Source organism: Haliaeetus albicilla, chromosome 17 (genome assembly GCF_947461875.1).
Source record: "Haliaeetus albicilla chromosome 17, bHalAlb1.1, whole genome shotgun sequence".
Lineage (NCBI taxonomy): Eukaryota > Metazoa > Chordata > Aves > Accipitriformes > Accipitridae > Haliaeetus > Haliaeetus albicilla.
The window spans coordinates 26,362,910-26,382,564 of NC_091499.1; the positions used below are offsets into that span (position 1 = coordinate 26,362,910).

The following is a 19,655-nucleotide window of genomic DNA, read 5'->3' on the forward strand; positions in this document are numbered from 1 at the left end:
TAGGAATAACTATACTGTATAAAATGGATCATCTTTGCTTGAAGTCTGAGCACTTCATGGACATTTGAATTAGTTCTGCTTAAACATCTAACTTATGCTACTCTTTGCACTGATGAGATTAGAATAAAAGAAGACATGTATCTTTCTATGTCATCCATCATCTGTGAAATGTTTAACTAAGTTCTGACTGAAAGAGGAACACAACATCTTGATTTCAGGATGAGTTTTCTTACATAATTAAAAATACCAAATGTGTGGCAAAATCGAGACAAGCAGTACATATTCCAATATCATTCATGCAGTCAGTATTTTGAAAGCCGGTGGCATTGACAGTGCTGCTTGCACTGGTCTTCCACAAAGTAGTTTTCTTTGTTTTTTACATTCTGTTGTTATTCAAAAGACAATTTTTACTTAAAGGCTATTTCAAGCTACAGAGATTTTACTCTGATCCACATCCAACCTTTATCTACAGACTTGGAGGTGTTCAGGTTCATAGTCTTGATTCTTGTCCATGTCTGTTTTTACTGAACTCCTAATTACCCTTTGTCTTCATTGATGACTTCAGTAATATAATAGTGAATGGAATTTTTGACATATTTTGTAATTGACAGAAGACATAGAAAGCTATTCTAAATGACTGCTTAGGAAGAAGACCATAATATTTGAATTACCTCAAATTACCTTCTTGTTTGTATGTTTATGAAATGTAAAATATAGAAGCTGATGACAGGCTATATATATATATATATAAGGCTGTAGACAGCTGCTTGAACTCTTTAGGAAAACTGCCACCTGTAGATGTGGTTGAATGACTTGCCAAAGAATCAACTATGAAAAAAATACATCTGTTTTATAAATTGCAAAATGGCAATGATGGAATCAAAACGTACGTCAGAGAGGGCTATAGTTATCATACACAGCCTTGAAAAATTACCTGGTGTTTTTCATTTTTTGTTGGTTGGATTTTTAATACAAAGGTCAGTACTGCCTGGTTAGGCCTGGTGACACACCTGAATATAGAGAGCTGAGATAAAAAAGTTATGCCTTTTATAAGACCTCATCGAGCTTCCCACCAGTCTGAAAAAATGTAATGATTAGTGATGTCCAACAGCTAACTGCCATATGGAGCAAGAAATATATTACTGGGAAAATCCTTTCATGAGTGAGGATATATTGAGCTTTCTGTTAATCTAAGTAGGATCCAAGATGCTTCTTTCCAGAACAGATGCAGTCCCACAATGGATGTAATACAACATTAGCTCATGGGCATAGCTGAGATATAGAGAACGGCTAATAACCACCACATCCTGTGTAAAGCAGGCATCACATTTAGAGATACAGATTTGCGAACCGTTAATTTACTAATGAAATAAAACTACAAAAATTGCAGTAGGCAAGAGGAGAGCCCTGTATGAAACTTCATTGCAGGAGAAGGACGTAGGAAACACTATCCAACTAAATGAAGTTTATGAGATTAATATGTGGATTTAAATTGCAGTCACTATTCAAATTTCCTATTCCACGTCAACCACATAGCAGGTAACGGCAGGAACTGAGGATCCATAGTTTTGGCAGCATTCGCATCGTAGTCTCAGATGTCATCTCTGTGGAGTATGTTTGTTTCCCGTGGTTATGTTTCACAGTAGAGTGAGTAATGTGAAAGTGGAGGCAGCAGTTGTGGAGCCTTACTTGCTACTTATCCAGCAGTCTCCCGTCAAAACACGGGGTTTAGCACAATAAAGTTTGTTCTCTTACTATCTGTGTCAGGCTGTTTGTCAGCAAGGTATGTTAGCTGAATATAGCTACCCAGCTCCCTCTGCTTTCTGCTGTCTGTTTGGTTGAATCACGCCATGACTGACACAGAGACACATTAGTGGGAGGATTGTTTATGAGAAACAGGGAAACAAATTTGACACTTGAGTTTACCAGGAAACTTGTTGCGAGAGCAGAGATGCTCATCGCTGCCGAATACGCATAGCCGAGGTCAGGGAAATCTGTCAGGGAAAGCAAAGCAGCCTTGAAGTAATTTTTTTTAACTGTCAGGCAGAGGAGAACACACATGAAGTATTGTTACAGCTGAGTGCTGCCCTCCGTCCTCTACTCCCTTAGGACTGCCTAATCCTCTTTCCTCGTACCAGGCTCTAACGAGACGCCGCAGAGCGTGCTCCTCTCCCGCCTTCCCGTCTCCTTCGTGGGTTCCCCAGGGACCTACAGCCCCTCTTTTCTGGGGGCTGGTGACAGCAGCCGGCAGGGCTTGGACTAAATGTCCCCGTTGGATGTCCTTTTGCTCTCCCTTGCAGTCGTCACGCTCGCTCCTCTTCCAGGCCAATGCTTTTGCATTTCAGCTTCTGCATGGGAAAGCGTAGCTGTGGAGCAAGCCTGGTCAGCACGAAAGTACTGACACGTGGGGAATCTGGGAAACCTCTTAAGGGTAATTTAAAAAATACACATATTCCTGTGCTGTCGGTGTAGGTGTAGGAGATCCGGTGAGAAAAATTGGAAAAGGAGCATTGTTTGGATTGAATTGGGCTGTGTGCTTAGGTAATAAATTCTGCGAGAAGAGTAAAAGAGATGAAGATAGTTGGAAGGGAAAAGGGCTTTCAGATATAGTGGTTTCTTAAGTAAAGAGGAGAAAACTATAGGAAGCGCAGAGAACATGCACAAAAGTAGCAACTATCGGACACCTGTGGGGAGAGAGAATGGGGAACGTTGTTATAAGGGAATGCAGAGGAGACTGGAGATCGAAGTCAAGGAAAACAGATTAAAGCAAGAAGCCAAACCAGAAAATGCATTTTTAAGAACCAGAAGGAGACAGGAAGGGAAAAAGTGGAATGTCCCACTCCTGCCAAACAGAAGAGGAAGTAAGCTGTGACAAAGATGAAAGAAAAGAGACATATATTTGCATGGTAGATGGAAAGAATAGTTTATATGATGAGATGGAAGTGAAATGAGGGGAAGGAAGTTATACGGTAGATTCACGTTGATGGTGAAACACAATAAAATCCTTTCTCTGCTTTTTCTCTGTGGCTACTAAGTCTGGGAAGAGCTGTGATTCCCACTCTGTCTGAATGATACTCCTGGGTCTTTCTGTTAGGGAAGATACTCAAAGGAAGCAGTGCTGTATTTTGGTTGGTTTAAACTATCATTTATCCTTTGTGAAATGTGAAATGCAAAATTAAATGGTAGAGATGTACCATCTGCTGTTGCTTAATATGTGAATAAAAGCTGGTGTGTTTGGACAATGTTTAAGCTGGTGATAAGAGCAGAAATAATGGAAACGTTGTCGGCTACACCCAGCAGATCCCTCATTGACTGAAGCATCATGTTTCTTCCCATGTCATAGCTCTGTCGAACATGATTCCTGGAGGAGGATGAGCATTTCCTCCTTGACGAAGAGGCCGAGTGGTTTATGTCTGTGTTTTTCTCATTCCTTTTAGGGATCTCTTGCTGTCTGTGGCACTTGGCCAGGTACTCTCCCTCCTTATCTGTGGCATTGGTCTCACGAGCAAGTATTTGTCAGAAGATTTCCATGCCAACACACCTGTTTTTCAGAGCTTCCTCAATTATATCCTTCTATTCTTGGTCTACACAACAACGCTAGCTGTCAGACAAGGTAAGTGCCTCTGAAACTGTTTTGTAGAAAACAGCAAGGATAAAGGCTTTTGCAGAACAACAAACAATGTGATTTAGACACATAACCCATTAACTTTTGTTACATATTTACTTTACCTAGCAATACATATTGGATGAACTGAAAAAAACCCTACAAATCTTCAGTAGCAAAGAATGAATCAGCAGATGTCGAGGATAATGGTGCTGCCTAAAACCAAAAAGAAACATCAGCACTTTTGACTTCCTAACTATTCTTATGGGAATGCTCCTCTTACACCTGCCTCTCTGGCACCACAACCACACACTCGGGGTTTGTTTTGGATTTGACTGCATGCCTTGCTGGGAAATATTAGTATGCTTTACATCTTACATGGGCTAAGGAGAGCTCAGATGCAAGCAAAGAAGAGCTTGCTAGTTCTAGTTGCTGATCATGGCAATTCAATAGTTCACCTACTGTTAGAAAAAAATAGCAGCCAATTTTTAGCCATTGGGAAGTAGGAGGTGAAGGGAGGGAATTTGGGATGCTGTCTCTCTGGGGTGCTGTGTGGGCAGAGCAGCCTTATAGCCCTGCCACTGCTTTGGGACAGGGCCTGTGAAACCAATCTGACCTCCAAAGTGAGAAATGCATTATAGTACACCTTGGTACTGTGTATCAAATGATCCTCTGTTCGACAGTCTATGCATAATATAGGGGGGGTTGTGCCTTTCCTGCCCATCCCTCCCTTTGAGATTTCATGTCTAGATGAAGTGTGGGAGGTGAATGCATTTAAGTACATTTCTCACCCACTCTTTTTTTGTAGTCGTTTTATTTATTCACCTTCACAGAACACGTGGATTAGAAGCAAAATAAAAGAGCAAAAATATCATGTGCTTTCCTGACTCGGCTCTCCTGACATAAGGAGGGAAGGGCTCTATGGAGAAAAAGAACTACAAAATGTATTAAGCTGCGGTACATTTATCAGCATACTGAGAGGTTCACATTTTCTTACAGGAACAAATATATTTGGTTTGTTCTTTGATGTTACATCTTTTAATGATTTGGGAGCAACCCTGAAGCTTAAGTTCTTCACTCACAGTACAGTCTTGTGGTACAATACTATAAAGTGTTCCAAAACAGCAAGGATTTCGTTTTCATGCAAAAAATGAACAGTCAAAAATATACCGCTGTGCTCCAGCACAAAGCGCTTAAGTGTACAACTTAAGTTTTATAAACCTTGGTCTCCATTGACATTTTTCAGAAGCGATGAAGGCCAATCTGCGGAGGAAATGTCAGCTCTTATATAAGGAGAGATTGCTCAGGCAGTGTTACGCTGTCTTGGTATTTCAGTTTGTGTAGGGGGAAACATCACCACGTGCTTTGCTCTGCAAAAGGTTTAAAACTTGTATTAGTAGCATCTTTCTGGAGAACTGTGTTTAAAAATAATTCTTCTGAGTGTAGGATTGCCTAGATGTTCACAAGTTCTGTCCCAGAAATGTCCTTCTTGGGACTGATTTAGATACTGTGGAAGCCAAGTCTCTATGACTTTTAAATAGATTTTACTTTTTTGAAAATTCTACCTTGTGAGAGGATATATGGGCCACCATACTGCTGTGCATTACAGGGGTTTATTTAGAATAATGTTTGACACCTGGTATATATCAACATTTCAAAAATGCTATCAAGTGCTCTGTTTTACACATATAAAAATATGTATTAAAACTGTACTTTATTTTTGTAAATAATTTTCTGTTTAAAAATATAGTTGTGGGCTAAAGAGAGTTTGTCAGAGCTACCTGCTGTGCCAGTAAGATAGATTTGGGAAACAAATCAGGAAAGTGTTAGGAATATGTGAAAAATACTTTCTGGACAAGTGAGGAAGATTGGGGAATGTGTTTGAACAGGCCTGCGGTTGAATATGGACCATATGAACAACCAGAGCACAACATAAAGGGTACCAGTGGAATAGTCTGGAAAAGGAGCTGTCAAAAAAAGAAAGACAGTTTGGTCCAAAAAAATCCAGAACAAAATTGGCTACAGAAGTGATGAAAGCAATGATCCAGGCACTCAGCATAACATTCCTGCTGGATGGTATAGCACTACGCAGCCAACTCATTTATTCGGCATTTAATATTGCCAAGTGATTGAGCCTGACATTGTCTTTTTGCTTGTGTATTCATTCAAATTCATTATCTGTGTTTGTTCCACTAAGGCAGTTTTTCTAGCAGCTCTAATCGTTTGGCTTCGTTAACAGATGGAAATCACATAATAATGATATTAATTTTATATGGGACGATTCTGTTCTGAGTGCTGGGAACATCAGATGGCTTTTTTTCCAAGTGTGGTTCTCCTACTCTGTATGCAAGATTTAAGATTCTTTAAATTATCCTCTTTCTCCTTCAGAAATCAAACAATCATAAGTTGGCTGGTAGTCAAAAATAACTGCATCCCTTTGTCTTTTTCTTTGCTTGCTTTCTTAATCTCTGGCGTTTTTGCAGAAATGTACTGGCTAAGGAGGCGTCACTTGAGGTGGCCAAAACCACCCTTAATTCACTGTAGGACTGAAAACTATAATTTCCTGGGACATAAAGGAACTCCTCTTTCTTTAGAGGCTTCTTCCAAATTTTGGTTTACTGTGGATCCCCTTTGGCTTAGCCTTCCCTCACTGTTCATCTTCTCACACTGTATAAACATCCTGAGTGATACTGAAAAGTTAGAATTTGCACTAGTCTCTGAAAATCGTCATTAGCAGATGATTAAAACTCCTGATTCCTGAGCTTTTCTGACTAAATCCTTCTGCAGTGAATCCCCAGCTTCCAGCAGCTAAAGTTAGTCCAGAGACACCAGCAGCTTCCACTACTTTTTATATTGTGGATCAAGATGGTTTCTTCCAAAAGAATTTTATCACAGCCCTTTATTGAGTGCAAAAATTAGGACTACCACCTTGCAATGAATCCACACATGATCGGACAGTATAGGAGATGCACAAGTCCTGCAGGTGCCAGAATCTCTGAGTACTTTTAAGTTTCATTCCCGTGTTAAAAAAAGGAAAAAAAAAAGAAAAAAGAAGGAAAAGCTTGTCCTGTAGCTCTAGATGGAGTGGACTCAACAGTTTTAAGCAGTGAAGTCCATGTGAGCAAGGCTTTTCATCATTATTGCAATTTTGTGCTCATGACCAGAAATAAGCAGTGACAGAAGTGTTAAAGGAGATCTGTTCTTGTGAGATTTTCATATGAGCCTTAAAACGTGGATACTGCTCAAGTAGTGGTCATGAAAAGGGAAAGAATTTGGCCAAACTGGGATTTTTCTGATGCAAAATCTAACCCCCTTTTCTGCCAGTTGAACTCTAAAGTTTCTGTTAAATGTTGACTCTGGTATCTAGAAAACTCTCTCTTTTATTCTGGATATTTAAATGCTAATTCTAATTTTTCTGTTGTTGTATGTAAATTTAAGTTGAACGTATTATTTCCCTGAAGAGGTGAGTGCAGAGGTTCTTCACGGTTAGGAATGCCCACGCTCAGGCATGCATAGATGTCAGTAGCCACTTACCCACAAATACGTATCCACTAGAGCTTCCAGTCCAATGCTCATTAATGCACCACTGCTGAGGTCCGAATATAATACTTCAGCAGTTTTCTTTGTATGAGAACAATGCTATAAAATTGATGTCACTAATGCAGCATTATGAGGCAATGACTGTCATTACGTTTTATCTGGCTCATATGCCAAAAATTTAATAGGTAATAAGGACTTCCTCAGTTCTTTCTCTTGAGGTAACTTCCTCTCATGCCTTTTGTGTTCACAGCCAAAACCTGTATTTGTCCGTGGTAACACGTCTGAGCTGAGAAGAAGGTTTTAACACATATTATCTCAGCTCAGTATCCCCGTCGGCAGAGGATTCTGCTTAACAGAATCTTGTCAGGACACTTCCAGATACTCCTTTGGGTTGTGTGTTGTTATTAATTGAGGAAAGGAAAAGCCTTGGCTATCAGGAAGAAAAGCCTCCTCTCAGTGAAATGGAGCTATGGGACATAGAGCTGGTGGAGATTAGTTTTAACACCTTAAAAAGCAGTAAGTGGGAAATTGTCCATAGTGGACCAGAAGGTGTTAATTACTAACAGTCAACATGGGTGCAAGCATCAGCAGCTTGCCACCAAAAATAAATTACTTCTAAAAGCCACCTCACATATGCTACAAATGAAAACAACACATCTACTAGACATCATTAAAAAAAGAAAAAATATGAAACTGCTACTTTTTGTTATTCTGGAAAACAAGAAAAGTGGGAGCAGTAAAGATGTCTTTTGAACAGAAGGGAACCATGAAGCCTTAAGGGCACAGCGAGCAGGGCTCCACATTGCAAGCTGTTCCTTTAATTTTAGTGCAACAAGTTACCAAGTATTTTCAGCCCACCATTACTGAGGGCTGGCAATAATTTGCTAGTTCAGAAAAGGTTTTATGAATTTGTGTATGTCTGGATGAATTCTGCTTCTAGGCTAAGTGATGAGGTTACAGCATATGTCAATGGAAATATGGTTTTCCCTAGAGTAACTGTAATGTCTTAGATTTGACATATCATCAGATGTGATCTGTGCCCCTGAGTCAGCTAGAGAGTCCTGTGAGACTATTAAGGATTGCAGTCCTGTTACTGGAATATCATTTTTTATGCATTTCTATCTAGGATTGGCTTATGACATTAGTATCGCAGTCATATGTAAATTCCTGATTTATCTGTTATTCAAATACGTATCTCCATTTAGATACATGAACCCCCCCCAACATCCTTGCTACTTCCCCAAAATTGACTGAAACAGGCTACTTGAAGAAAAGTAGAGCACAATATAGGAGTTGCTCTGTTTTACTGCCGTGCTTGTCAGCTATTTATTGAATGATAGAAAGGGTAAATGTCTCTTTTTTACTCAATTTCATTCCACTAGCAATGTTATATTAACACAAAGCTAGTATTATGCACTTAACTTAGGTAGATCTACCAGAATTTCTTTGATATTAACACCTTTTTTTTTGTTGACTGCCCATAATGACATGCCTGGAAAACAAAGAGAGTACATGATATAAGCTGATCAAACTATATTAGATATAATATACTTTGGGCAATATGTGTTGTACCATTGAGATGAAATGTCTTCTGGAAAGGCATCGATCCCATCAGCACTTTCAACGAGAAGCCTTCAGAAATACAGGACTTTGTGTTCGCCGAGGACGACAGGGAGTGATTTTGATTAGAACAGATGCATTTCATCATCGTTCAGCTTCCGAAGTATGGTCATGCCTCTGTTGTAGAACAAAGAGCTCGGTTATCCCTCCAGTGTTGAACAAAACCTGCGCAAGCTACAGCCAAGCAGCTTTATGGTCCTCTCTGCCTGCGACACAAGTGGTCCTCGGTCCCTCAAGGCGACGATGACCCAGCCCACACGCTGGCCTGAAAACGCATGGCACGGCGCAAAGAGTAGCGGCGCTCCCCTTGAAGCACGGGGGAAAGGCATGTCAAGCTGGCCCAGCCCGCTGCAAGGGGCCAGGCTAACCCTGGGTTGTAAAAATGAAATACGTCGGCGAGCGTGGCTTGGGACCAGTGAAAAATAATGATCTTTCAGGTCTTTGGTATTCTTATGGCAGCACTGCAGAGTCTCCCTGCCGTGCTGTGCTTTGCAGTCTGCAGTGCACTTTCTCCTAATTACTCTGGGCTTCTATTTAGGGATGCCAAACTGTGTGGGATATGTTTATTATGAAAATGGTCAGCCACACAGTCCTTTTGTCTGGGCTTTGAAAAGCCCTTTTCATATTCAGAGGGAATTCTGTACTGTAGGAGAAATGAAACTAGAATGCTGGCTATTTACAGGCACTTCAAATTGCAGGGATCTTTTTTGTAATGTGCAATTTTCTGTTTTGGATAGCATGCTCACAGGAGCAAGAATTATGACGTGTGACATGTTTGGGATTTGCCTATCACATCACGGACACCACAACAAGCTAGCTAGAAAAAACCAGTAGGACTAGAGCCAGATTCTCGTTCAGTCCCATTTATATAGTCATTGTGTTTGTGTTTGAATTTTCCCTCTACTTTTAACTGAGTTTTAAAAATTTTCTGCTGTAAAATGCTGAATGCTGCTGCTCTCTCTACTGCATGAACCTTTATTTTACTCCGTAGATGGTTACAATTCAGTGAAGTGTTAAACTTTTCCTGTATGTATAGTTTCCATACAGGACTTTGGGATCCTATTCTTTATGATAGTTTCCCAAACCCACAGAATTTCCCTTCCCAGTCCAATGAAGTCTTCTCACATTCTTAGCCATAATACAGCAGCAGATGCAGTTTCAATAGAGTATGACTTATTCCACATAGCTGGTAGGAAGGCAGGGTAAAAAACAGACCATGTTGGTGATACAATGGCAGGGTTAAAACCAATAGACTTGACCTTTCTGTCCTTTGCTCTGTTTTGTTTTGCTGTTCCTAGTGGAGATGTTGGGTGTTTTTTTCAGTCCTCAGGGTTTTTCATTGTCAGCTGTCCTTGTTACACTAGCCAGACAGACGTTTTCTGCTTTGGCCCTACTGCTCCTTTCCACCCACACAAGGGACCAGGCATCTCAGGGCTTAAGTCAATTTTCATTTTCATCAGATGCATTTTGCTTTGCCAGCTGTTTAGCAAGGTATGAATAAACACTGACAGAGAGGAATCCTGGCCCCAAACGTAGTGAAAATGTGTTGGCCAGTAAAGGCACAAAAGCAACCTCATCCCTTTCTTTCTAGTGTTTTTATTTCTCAGTTCTGTGCTCCTGATGGTTAAGTTAGGCACTTGCTGTCTGAACCCACAGCACCTGTCCTGTGTTACAAAATACGTGTCCTTCTGTTAATCCTGGCCAAAGCAGCACAGTCTCTCCTCTTGCTTCGTATCACTGGAATAAATCATGTACATCCCACAGCACATACAAATCGAAAATTGGAAAATACTGTTCCTTTAGGGTGCAGGTGGCAGCAGTTAAGCATGAACACTGTGTGTCATGGTTTAATGATGCAAACACTAATACACTCATGATGACCCCAGAGCAATAAAGGCCAGGCCTAATCAAGCATTCATGCTGTAGCATTCTCTGTAGTAGTATCTCATGATCCCTGATGCACCTCATTCAGTCCAGAGATGCCTCTGGTTTTACTAAGTTGCTTTCAAAATAGCTCTGCTGCTCAAAGAAGTATCCTTTGTGCCATCAAAGACAAAAGAAGCTGCAAGAGGGCATCAGGCAAAAGGACAGGAGCACCTCATTTTTCCTATGCCTGCTGATGCAGACAGGAGGACAAAAAGAAAGGGAGATCTCTTACCATCCTCTTGACCTAAATGAAGAAATGGGAGGTCTTGTCCGCACAGAGAGGAGAATTTCTACTAAGGTTGCATGTGAACAAGGGGTACCTCTCCTTGCAACGAAGTCCCTGGAGGATTCAAATCAGACAGTTCAACACACAGATGCTCAGGTCACTCTCAGTTCAGGAAGTTCAGACCCGGTCATGTTTCTGGCTGCCAGGTTTATGCCCTCAACCAGTTTCTTCTAGAAACAGCATTCAGATTTGCACCATGGTTCAAAGACTGGTGCATATTTTATGAGAGCAAACCTTGCAGGCAGTAAGTGCAGTGAGCGTAAAAGGGATGCCAAGCTTTAGGCTGGCTGAAGTCCTGGGTGATGGACCATGTTTGCATCAAGACGCTGCATCATCGCTGTGAGGCAATGTCTATACTGAATATACTACTTGAGAATAAGGCAGTTTTACCCTGGAGGTAAATGTACATACAGTTTAGGAACATTTAGCCAGATGTGGCCATTCCGTGCCAGTAAGTCCATAAATAGAATCCACAGATGCAATAAAATGGGAGGCGATGCAATTATTCAGCTCACAGCTGCAGCATCACAGGTAGTTAGTGGAATTTAGCAGAAACAAACAACAAAAAAACGATCACGGTGTGGCATTTTATACTGTGATGCTTTTCTTGGTGATTCCAGCACCTAAATCTGAGACTTGGGGCAACTCTGCCACATATTTGCATTTATGTTTGGATCAGGATTTAGATTTTGTTGCTGAGCCTGTGAAGCTCCCTCCATGCACATTTTTCCAGGAGCCATGCCGGCCATTGAAACGCAATGCTAGTCTGAACACAAGTCTGTGAGTACCTGTTTGAGAAGATAAACCTCGTCACTAGAATGATGAGTGGGCAGGCTCGAGGAAGCTCTGAGGAAGTGCAGTTTGAGCACTCGTGCATCGTGCTGCTTGATTTGCATCCCCATCTCTGCAGCTGCCGTTACCTCTGTTTGTATTTGTACCACAGATTCAGACAGGGGCACGGATGTTGTAGGTAAAAGAATCAAGGCTTCTGAGCATGTGGAAGCCAGGCATTGCACGATACGGTCCTGGAAGTGCTCAGATACCATGGCAGCAAGCGCTTACAAGCTTTGAAATTTGGTCCACAGTATCAGAGTACTGTGCAGGGGTGAATGTGGTTCTCAGTAATTTTATTTGAGGGTAAAGCAGCTCCCTATCTAGCCTAGATTGCCTTACAGTATGTCAAATAATAAATTGTCTCTTAAGGGTGTGAGCTGAATCACAAACAGTTGATATTCTGTAGAATTAAGGGATAACTGTCCTTTGTAGTGTTAGTATATGTGTCTGGCTCTTCTTCTTAATACATAAACATCTCAAGTGCTGTTTACAAAACCAACCATCCCTTCCCACCACAATGAGGAAAGTTAATGGTTCTGATACAATAGTGTACCCTTGATCCTACAGCTGTAAGCAGAATGCAAGGGTTGTCTCTGCTACTTCATGCAGTATCAGTATTTGCCTGTGATTTATTGAATATTTAAACATTCACCAATTCAAGCAGCTAGCCAGGGTAGCAGGATCCACATTCAGCACACGTAGCTCCAGCGTTCATACGGGAGATTTGAAGTGTGGTTACAAGATGATAACTGTATTGCCTGAAGGAGATAAGTCCCGCTCTGCCAGAATGGTGCTTTGTATGTAATTAGTGTAAAAATTCAGAGGAATAGAGTTTATCCGTGCGATCGTCTTTCTCATTAAAAAAGAATCATAATGAAAGAAGAAAGCGGTCCCTGCAGTGAATTGGATTGCCTTCCTAAGTTTTCATTAAATCAAAGACTCAGCAGCATCCCATTTTGCAGAGCCCAGTTGTAAACTGTACACAAGACTGGCAGCAAAGTCCCTGTGAAGATCACATCCTTTCTGAAGTTTTGGATGTGCAGTATATTTCTCTTACATGGGAAATAGTCCACCTCTCCAATTTCTTTTTCTGATTTCATTAGCTTCTGTTAACAAGATGGCACTGGAAAGAGCAAAGAGCATATGTGATGCTTCAGGTAACTCACAGCCACAGCTATAAAACTTAATCTAACTAAACTGCCTTTTCTAAAATAAGCAATATGAGACAACATGAATCAAGGGAATAAAAAGTTATGCTAGTGCGAAAAAGCTCTATTTTCAACCAAGATTTAACACAAGCAGTAATTTCCTCTTCCATCATCTCCATTATTACCAGGGTAATCCATATAATTATTGTTATAACTAAATACATCTTTCAGGCAAAAAATATACAAATATCCTATGTTTTTCCACCATTTTGTAAGCATGTTTTTTCCTTTATATTTGGCTGAGCTGTTAGCCATTGGCATATGGTTACTTGGAACTTCTGTTGCATTTCTGGGTGACAGTGCTATAATAATGATTGCAGCTTCATCTGAAAAATTGTTTACACATTTAGCACTCAATGTAAAAGCTGCAGTTGTGCTGTATGCTCTCCCTTCTGCTCATAAGCCACCGAGCCCAGGCGGAAGCACCGAGTCAATTCTGGAAGATGCTCGGAATTCAGGGACCTGGGGACTCACCTCTTGGCTTAGGTCTCCCTTTGGCTGCAACTTTGCTTCACAAACCCTGAGGATGCTTTAAACCAAACCCAGGTCGCTACTGAATAGAGCAGCTCAGGGTCATTAGCAACCAGCCTTGTTAGAACCTCTCCCTACCTTATCTTTCCTGATTAGCATTAGGGAGAAAAGGAGAAGGATAATATATGCCATTTAGCAGCCTCCTCCATTTCTTGCACACATTTCCCTGATGGGAGGAGGAGTCTTTGGGGGAAGGTGGGAGTTTTGCTGACAGAAGTAGTGAGCGCTCCAAATACACAGAGGAGGGAGAGACCATGTGCATGTCTCAGAGGAGCACTTATCCGTTAGTTTTCAGTTATCTGACAGTGACAGTCAATTCACAGGGATATTTTTGTAACTGTTACAGAAACATCACAAATGAGGTTTCAAAGGAAAATTATGCATCTGTACCTTTTCTGAGTTAAATATTCATGAACTTGTTTCTGTGCAGCTACTAGAATATTTACGCAATATAATTTGTCCATGCTCCTCTGATTATCTGTCTGCGATCTGATACTTGGTTTTGTTTTGTTTAATTCTAAAGGAGGTTTTAATACCCCAGGGTAGAGGTGGACTGTCACTGCTTTAATGAAATGGATCTGCACTTATTTGCAGCAGTGATGAAGGAGTGAAGGAGTTGCATGTTCATGACCATAAATTATGATATCTGCTGTTTGTTTTCATTGCTATTTGAAATCTTTTGTTTGAACATGTTCTTGAGTGTCCTATTAAGATTTCAGCTCCTTGGCGTACAAGAGGAACAACTAGTTAGTGCCCTTATTTCCTATGTTTGGCACGTAAGAATTTTGGCTCCATTTTAAAGGACCTGTAGTGGTTTGCCCTCATGGAGGGATCCTAAGAGGTTTTCCATGCACACACATATAATTATATACATGCACACATACATATATACACACACGCACACATATATATACATGTATCCAAACCCCCGTATGTATTATCAGTGGAATTCATTTTTAGTATTATTTTATATTGCTTATCATCTCAAGATCCCAGTGAACTTCAGGTGTTCCTGCCCTAGGCTTCATGCTTACTTGGACAGGTGTACTATAGGAAACAGGCCATGGTGTAACCAGGGACATCTCATGTCCGCTCACAGCTTTTATGTCAGTACAAAGAGATGAAATGCCATAAAGGGGACAGAAGGTTGCCAATAACCCGGCTTTCCATGTGAACCAAGTTGCCAGTGACCTCTTCCCAAGCATGCCCTGAGGTGAATTCCTGAACGCATGGACACTGATGAACGATCCTATAGAGTCTTTTGTAACAGCATGCCGAAACTGTCGGTTAAATTTTGTGTTAAGACAAAAGATGTCTTGTGTTAAGACAAAAGATGTCTTGTGTTAAGACTTTTGTGTTAAGACTGTATTCCAAAGCTGAAAGAGCAGCAGGAACATTTGAAGGACTCCAGTGAATTTCTGATGCCCTCATCACTGAGCCAAACCAGGTGTTGTAGAAATGCTTGTTGGGAACTGGTCCCTGGAGAGAAGAGGTCTGAATGGACTGGGCCATTGAGCCCGGCAGCCAGCAGTCACTGGGTTGAAATCACCGGGTCGAGTGCTTTCTAAGAAAACCAGCTAGCTGAGGGGGCAGCAGGCTGGCAGGAGATGAAGTTACAGAGGCAGCTGCACAGACAGAAATCTGAGTGTGCAACATTTTTTTAAGCGGAGGCTGGAAATGGTCCTGCCCCAGTGCACTCCTGAACGCTGGTATGTGAGGAGCCACAGCATGTCAGGTGGGTAAGGTGGAGAAACCATGTCAAGGGAGAAGCACATTGTACCAACAAGTGTATGCCCTGGTATTTTAGTTCCTGTTTAGATGATAATGTGGTTGGTATACATCACTGTCGTGTCCAAGTGACATGTTCCTCTTCCCACTCGTGTTTTCCTCTTCCTACATCAGACTCTGCCTCTCTCTGTGGGAAAGTGCCCTACTGAGGATGTATAGGGAAATCAATAATCACTGGAAGTTACTGAGCAGAAGCAAGACTCTAAAACTTTTTTCAACTTTTCTCCCCACACTGCAGCTGTAACACTGATTTGCATGGCTAATAATACTTGGGAATGCTTGTGGATCTGCACCGTGTGATAGTCTGAGATCTGCATGCTCAAAACCACCTGCTTTTTCTTTGGTGAATGGAGTATTAGAAATGTGGGAATTCAGTCACTTTTAATTTAGTAAGGATTTTGAATGTGTTTGTTTCTTCTGTTGTTATTTGCTTAGAAAATATAAAATAGGCTGTCTTTATCAGAAGAATATTTCTCTGAAGTATGGAGCAAAATAAAACTGATAAAAAAGAAAGTAGGATTCTTTTTTACTTTAAAGGATATGGCACACTGCAGAAAAAAATGTGGTGTTGTTTCAAGGTGAGAGAATTCAAGTCATATCTCAGAACAGCTTGCCTTTAAGAAGACAAATGACAGTATTTACGATAGTATTTTCTCCAGTGATACAATGACTGCTGAATAGGATCCTTTTTCAAAATAGAGATCACACTCACCAAGAGCTTTTCAAATGCAGCCCATTGAGATAAACGTAAGATACAAGGCAACACAGAAGTTTGGGCATGTATACACAACTACTTCTTGCTGTATATGTTTGCATTTCCATTAACAGAAATGCATGATTGTAAGGAACTCCCAGAGCGCCTGTGAAAGAATTGCACCATTAGTATGCCTTGACGATAGACACATTTCTAGCAGGGCTGACTCATTTCAGACATAGATTGTTTCAGTGTCTCTGTCTATAAGGATTGTATCCATGCCTAAAGCTGCATAAAGACATGCCATCTTTACAGCTGATTAATTCTTCTTTAAAATCATCTAGATGTAAAAACAATCTTGATTTAAAAGCAAGGTGCTCATTTCATTTGTCAAGCAGTAAAGACAGAGATAGCCCTCTCCATGGAAAAAGGGGGGGGGGGTGTCTAAAATGTAGAGGTTCTGTGTCAACAAACTTCTATAGAAAAGCACAGCTTTGTATCAATAGTGATTTCTAAGCAAATGTACACAACAAGCATTTAAATAGATGTTAATAAGTGCGTGCACCTAAAATTCTAAGTTAAACAATCTAATAAACAAAAGCCAACTGACACAAGAAAGAAAATCACATCTTTCAAATTTAAACAGCATGTTTCTTCCTAAAAGTTTCACAATTGCCTTCAATTTCTGTTACATACCCACCTGATAGTACAGCAGCAACTCATTCCTAATTGGAAGCTGCTTAGTGCAAATTGTCAGGTTCTATCAACTTTCCTTCTCAATTTTCACAAAAGACTCGGGGTTTTAGTCCTTGTTAATATATTTCATATTTTGTCAGTAATGTGACGAAATGTCATCTCCTTATTTCTTAATATTTTGAACAGTGGAATAAAAATGGAAATTCATTGTCAGCTGTCTCTGTCATATTCATTGCAGAGGCATTTCTTCTCATGCGTTTGATGAGGCTTGTGTTTATTTCCATAATTTCCACTAATCCTGCATTGGTGAGGGAACAGTCTATCTTCTGTTAATGACAATATTGAGTGATAAACTGCTTGAGTATATTTCTTAAAAAAAATATCTGTCATAGTATTAATATCTGCCACTCTTGCTTTTATTTTGTACTTCCTTGAGCTCTGTTTAGTATGTTTTATGAATTTAATCTGTTGTGTACTGAATAGTATTTAATGGACTTGACAGATTATTGGTTATAGATGTAAGCAACACTGAAAAGAAGCAGAATTTTTCATGAAAACCTGGGTATTGAGAGAGAAGTTATTGGCAGTTGTAAAGAGCTGTAGAATTAAGAAGTAACAGATGACAGGATCAATAGCACTGATGTTTGTCATTGCCTTTTGCAGTCTCACAGACAAAGCTTCATATTTGTTAGGTTGGAACTAATTAGTCGTAGAAGCCAAAATTTATGTCTTTAGTGAAGAGTTTTGAGCAAATTATTGATAGTGATTTTCAGCTGAAAATCATATCCCATATCAACAGTTTAGCTGCAGAGTGGCTTTCAGGAATAAACCATTCCATTTCAAGGAATTTAGTAAACTAATTTCTTCATTACACATTATTTTTACTACCTTTTAACATTGCTAACTTCAAAGCAGTAAGTGTTTTAATAGATACACTGATAATAAGTATTTCAGAGCTTTAAAGGATTGTGAGAAAGGGTTTTTTCACTTTCTTCCAAAATTATATCGCCTAGTGAAAAGTATATAGTCATAAAAAGTAAAAAGACCTCCTAAGTTAAACTTGTAGCGAACATTGTGCAACCCAGTTGAACCACCGCATCAGCAATCACCAACCAGTTCTAAGAACTAGTATTGGAAACATACCTTCTAGAGATAATACATAGATACAAGAAATCACCTTGCAAGGGGTTCGATTGGGCCATTTATGTTTCTGTAAATCTTCGGCTAAGAACAAACAGTGCTTCCTCTCAAAGGAGGGTACCATCTAGTAGGTAAGGAAAATATGGCAAACATCAGCAAGTTGGCAGACATCAGCAAGGTGGGAAAGCTCAGGACACGCACGTTTGCTCTGGAAACTGCCCCTGCACCACAGGAGCATCCTTAACAAGCGGATTATTTTTGTTGTATTGGGTCATTCGCTATGCCCTAAGCACCAGGCTGATAGGTGCGTGGCAGGCACCTGTGGCTGAGTTGTACAGTCACAAAACAGGCATCCCACAGATTGTGGTCAGCATTTTCTGCTGAGTAAAGAAGACACAGGAGTGTTTCCACCAGTACTGTCCAAGTCCCTCCCAAGACCTGCCTGGATCATTCTTCCCCTCTAGTCATCAAGTGTTCCCAGCATGGGAGAGTGATACTTAATTAGCTGTATGTCACTGCGAAGAGGATATCACCAAAAAATCACTGCTGGAACTCTGTTTTTGCTGGTATGGTTGAGAAAAGGACTCTCTGGGGGAACTGCTGCGGAAAGGGACTGCAGAGAGGAGCACTTCAGTGGAGTAGTTCCTCGAGGACATTTCCTGGGGAACTGATCTTGGTTTTCCCAACTCAGAATGGCACCAGTCACAAAGTGACACTGCTCAGTGATCATCTCTTGTAAATGCTGTGAACTGCCACTCTTTCCAGTGGTGAAATGGCCAAGAGGAACAGAAAGGATTTTGATTCCAGCATGTGGAAGTAGAAATCTCATTCTGTGATGTGTCTGTGATTTACCTCTGTCAGACCCAACAACCAGGCACAGGCTGTGGTGCCGTACACTCTGGATGTCTGAATTTGCTGATGGCACAGGCTCCAGATGGTTACATGGTGGCTGGCTGTTTGGACAGTCAGGTTTGGTTTTTATATTATTACAAAGCAGACCATCCCTATCCAAATTGCAAATCTCTGGGGGTTTTTTGGCAGTAGCTCAGTTTAAGGACAAGAGTTGATGGCACCCCTTTCTAATGCATTGTACAGAGAAAAATTGTCTTTTGATCTTGTCCAGTTGCAGTTGAAAAGACAGAATGAAATTAAGGCTGAAATAGAGATGGCCATGAGTTTTAACATGGAATTTACATTTAGGATTTGGATGGACTGGGCAGAAAGCAAAGTACAGCAGAAAGTGATTTACTATTTTAAGTTCAAAACGTAAATACAGTATGATCTTCATGTAGCCTTCTGGGCAATTTTGGAGATCGCATACAAAGAAATCTGTGAAGGGTTTGCCTGAACAGACAGACAGACATATAAATCAAGAAAACAAAGCTGTAATGAGCAGTGGGAGCTGAGACCAAAACACTGATGTAGGCTTGCAGAAAGCTGAGTGAGTCAGCATGCCTGGTGAACAGCAGTTCTCATCCTCTACTTAATTTAAGAGCCTTGTGTTGCATCTGTGATCAGAGGAATTCCCTGCTGATGCCATTTTTCCCTGTCATACCAAAATTATTTTTATGTTGCTTGTCCCTACTATCAGTGCCATCCAAAGCTTTGTTTCTCTTCTGGTTTCTGATGGTCTGATTTTCTTTTTTTACTGAGTCCTTTCAGTAGCATTAAGCTCCACTCTCTGCTTCTCTGCCTTATCCTGTAAGCATTTTGGAATTTATTCCAAATATTGCCTATAGATGGAAAATGCTTCTCAATTGATCACATCTTTGAAACTATCCTCAAATA

The 19,655-nt window shown here is 40.6% G+C and overlaps 1 protein-coding gene across 1 annotated transcript in view; it reads left to right on the plus strand.

Annotated features, from left to right (window-relative positions):
- Positions 1-19,655, plus strand: part of SLC35F1 (solute carrier family 35 member F1) — a 255,373-nt gene that overhangs the window by 143,718 nt on the left and 92,000 nt on the right. Inside the window, exon 2 of the mRNA XM_069805117.1 lies at positions 3,438-3,613. Coding sequence (XP_069661218.1) covers positions 3,438-3,613 — 176 coding nt within the window. The remainder of the gene's footprint in view (positions 1-3,437; positions 3,614-19,655) is intronic.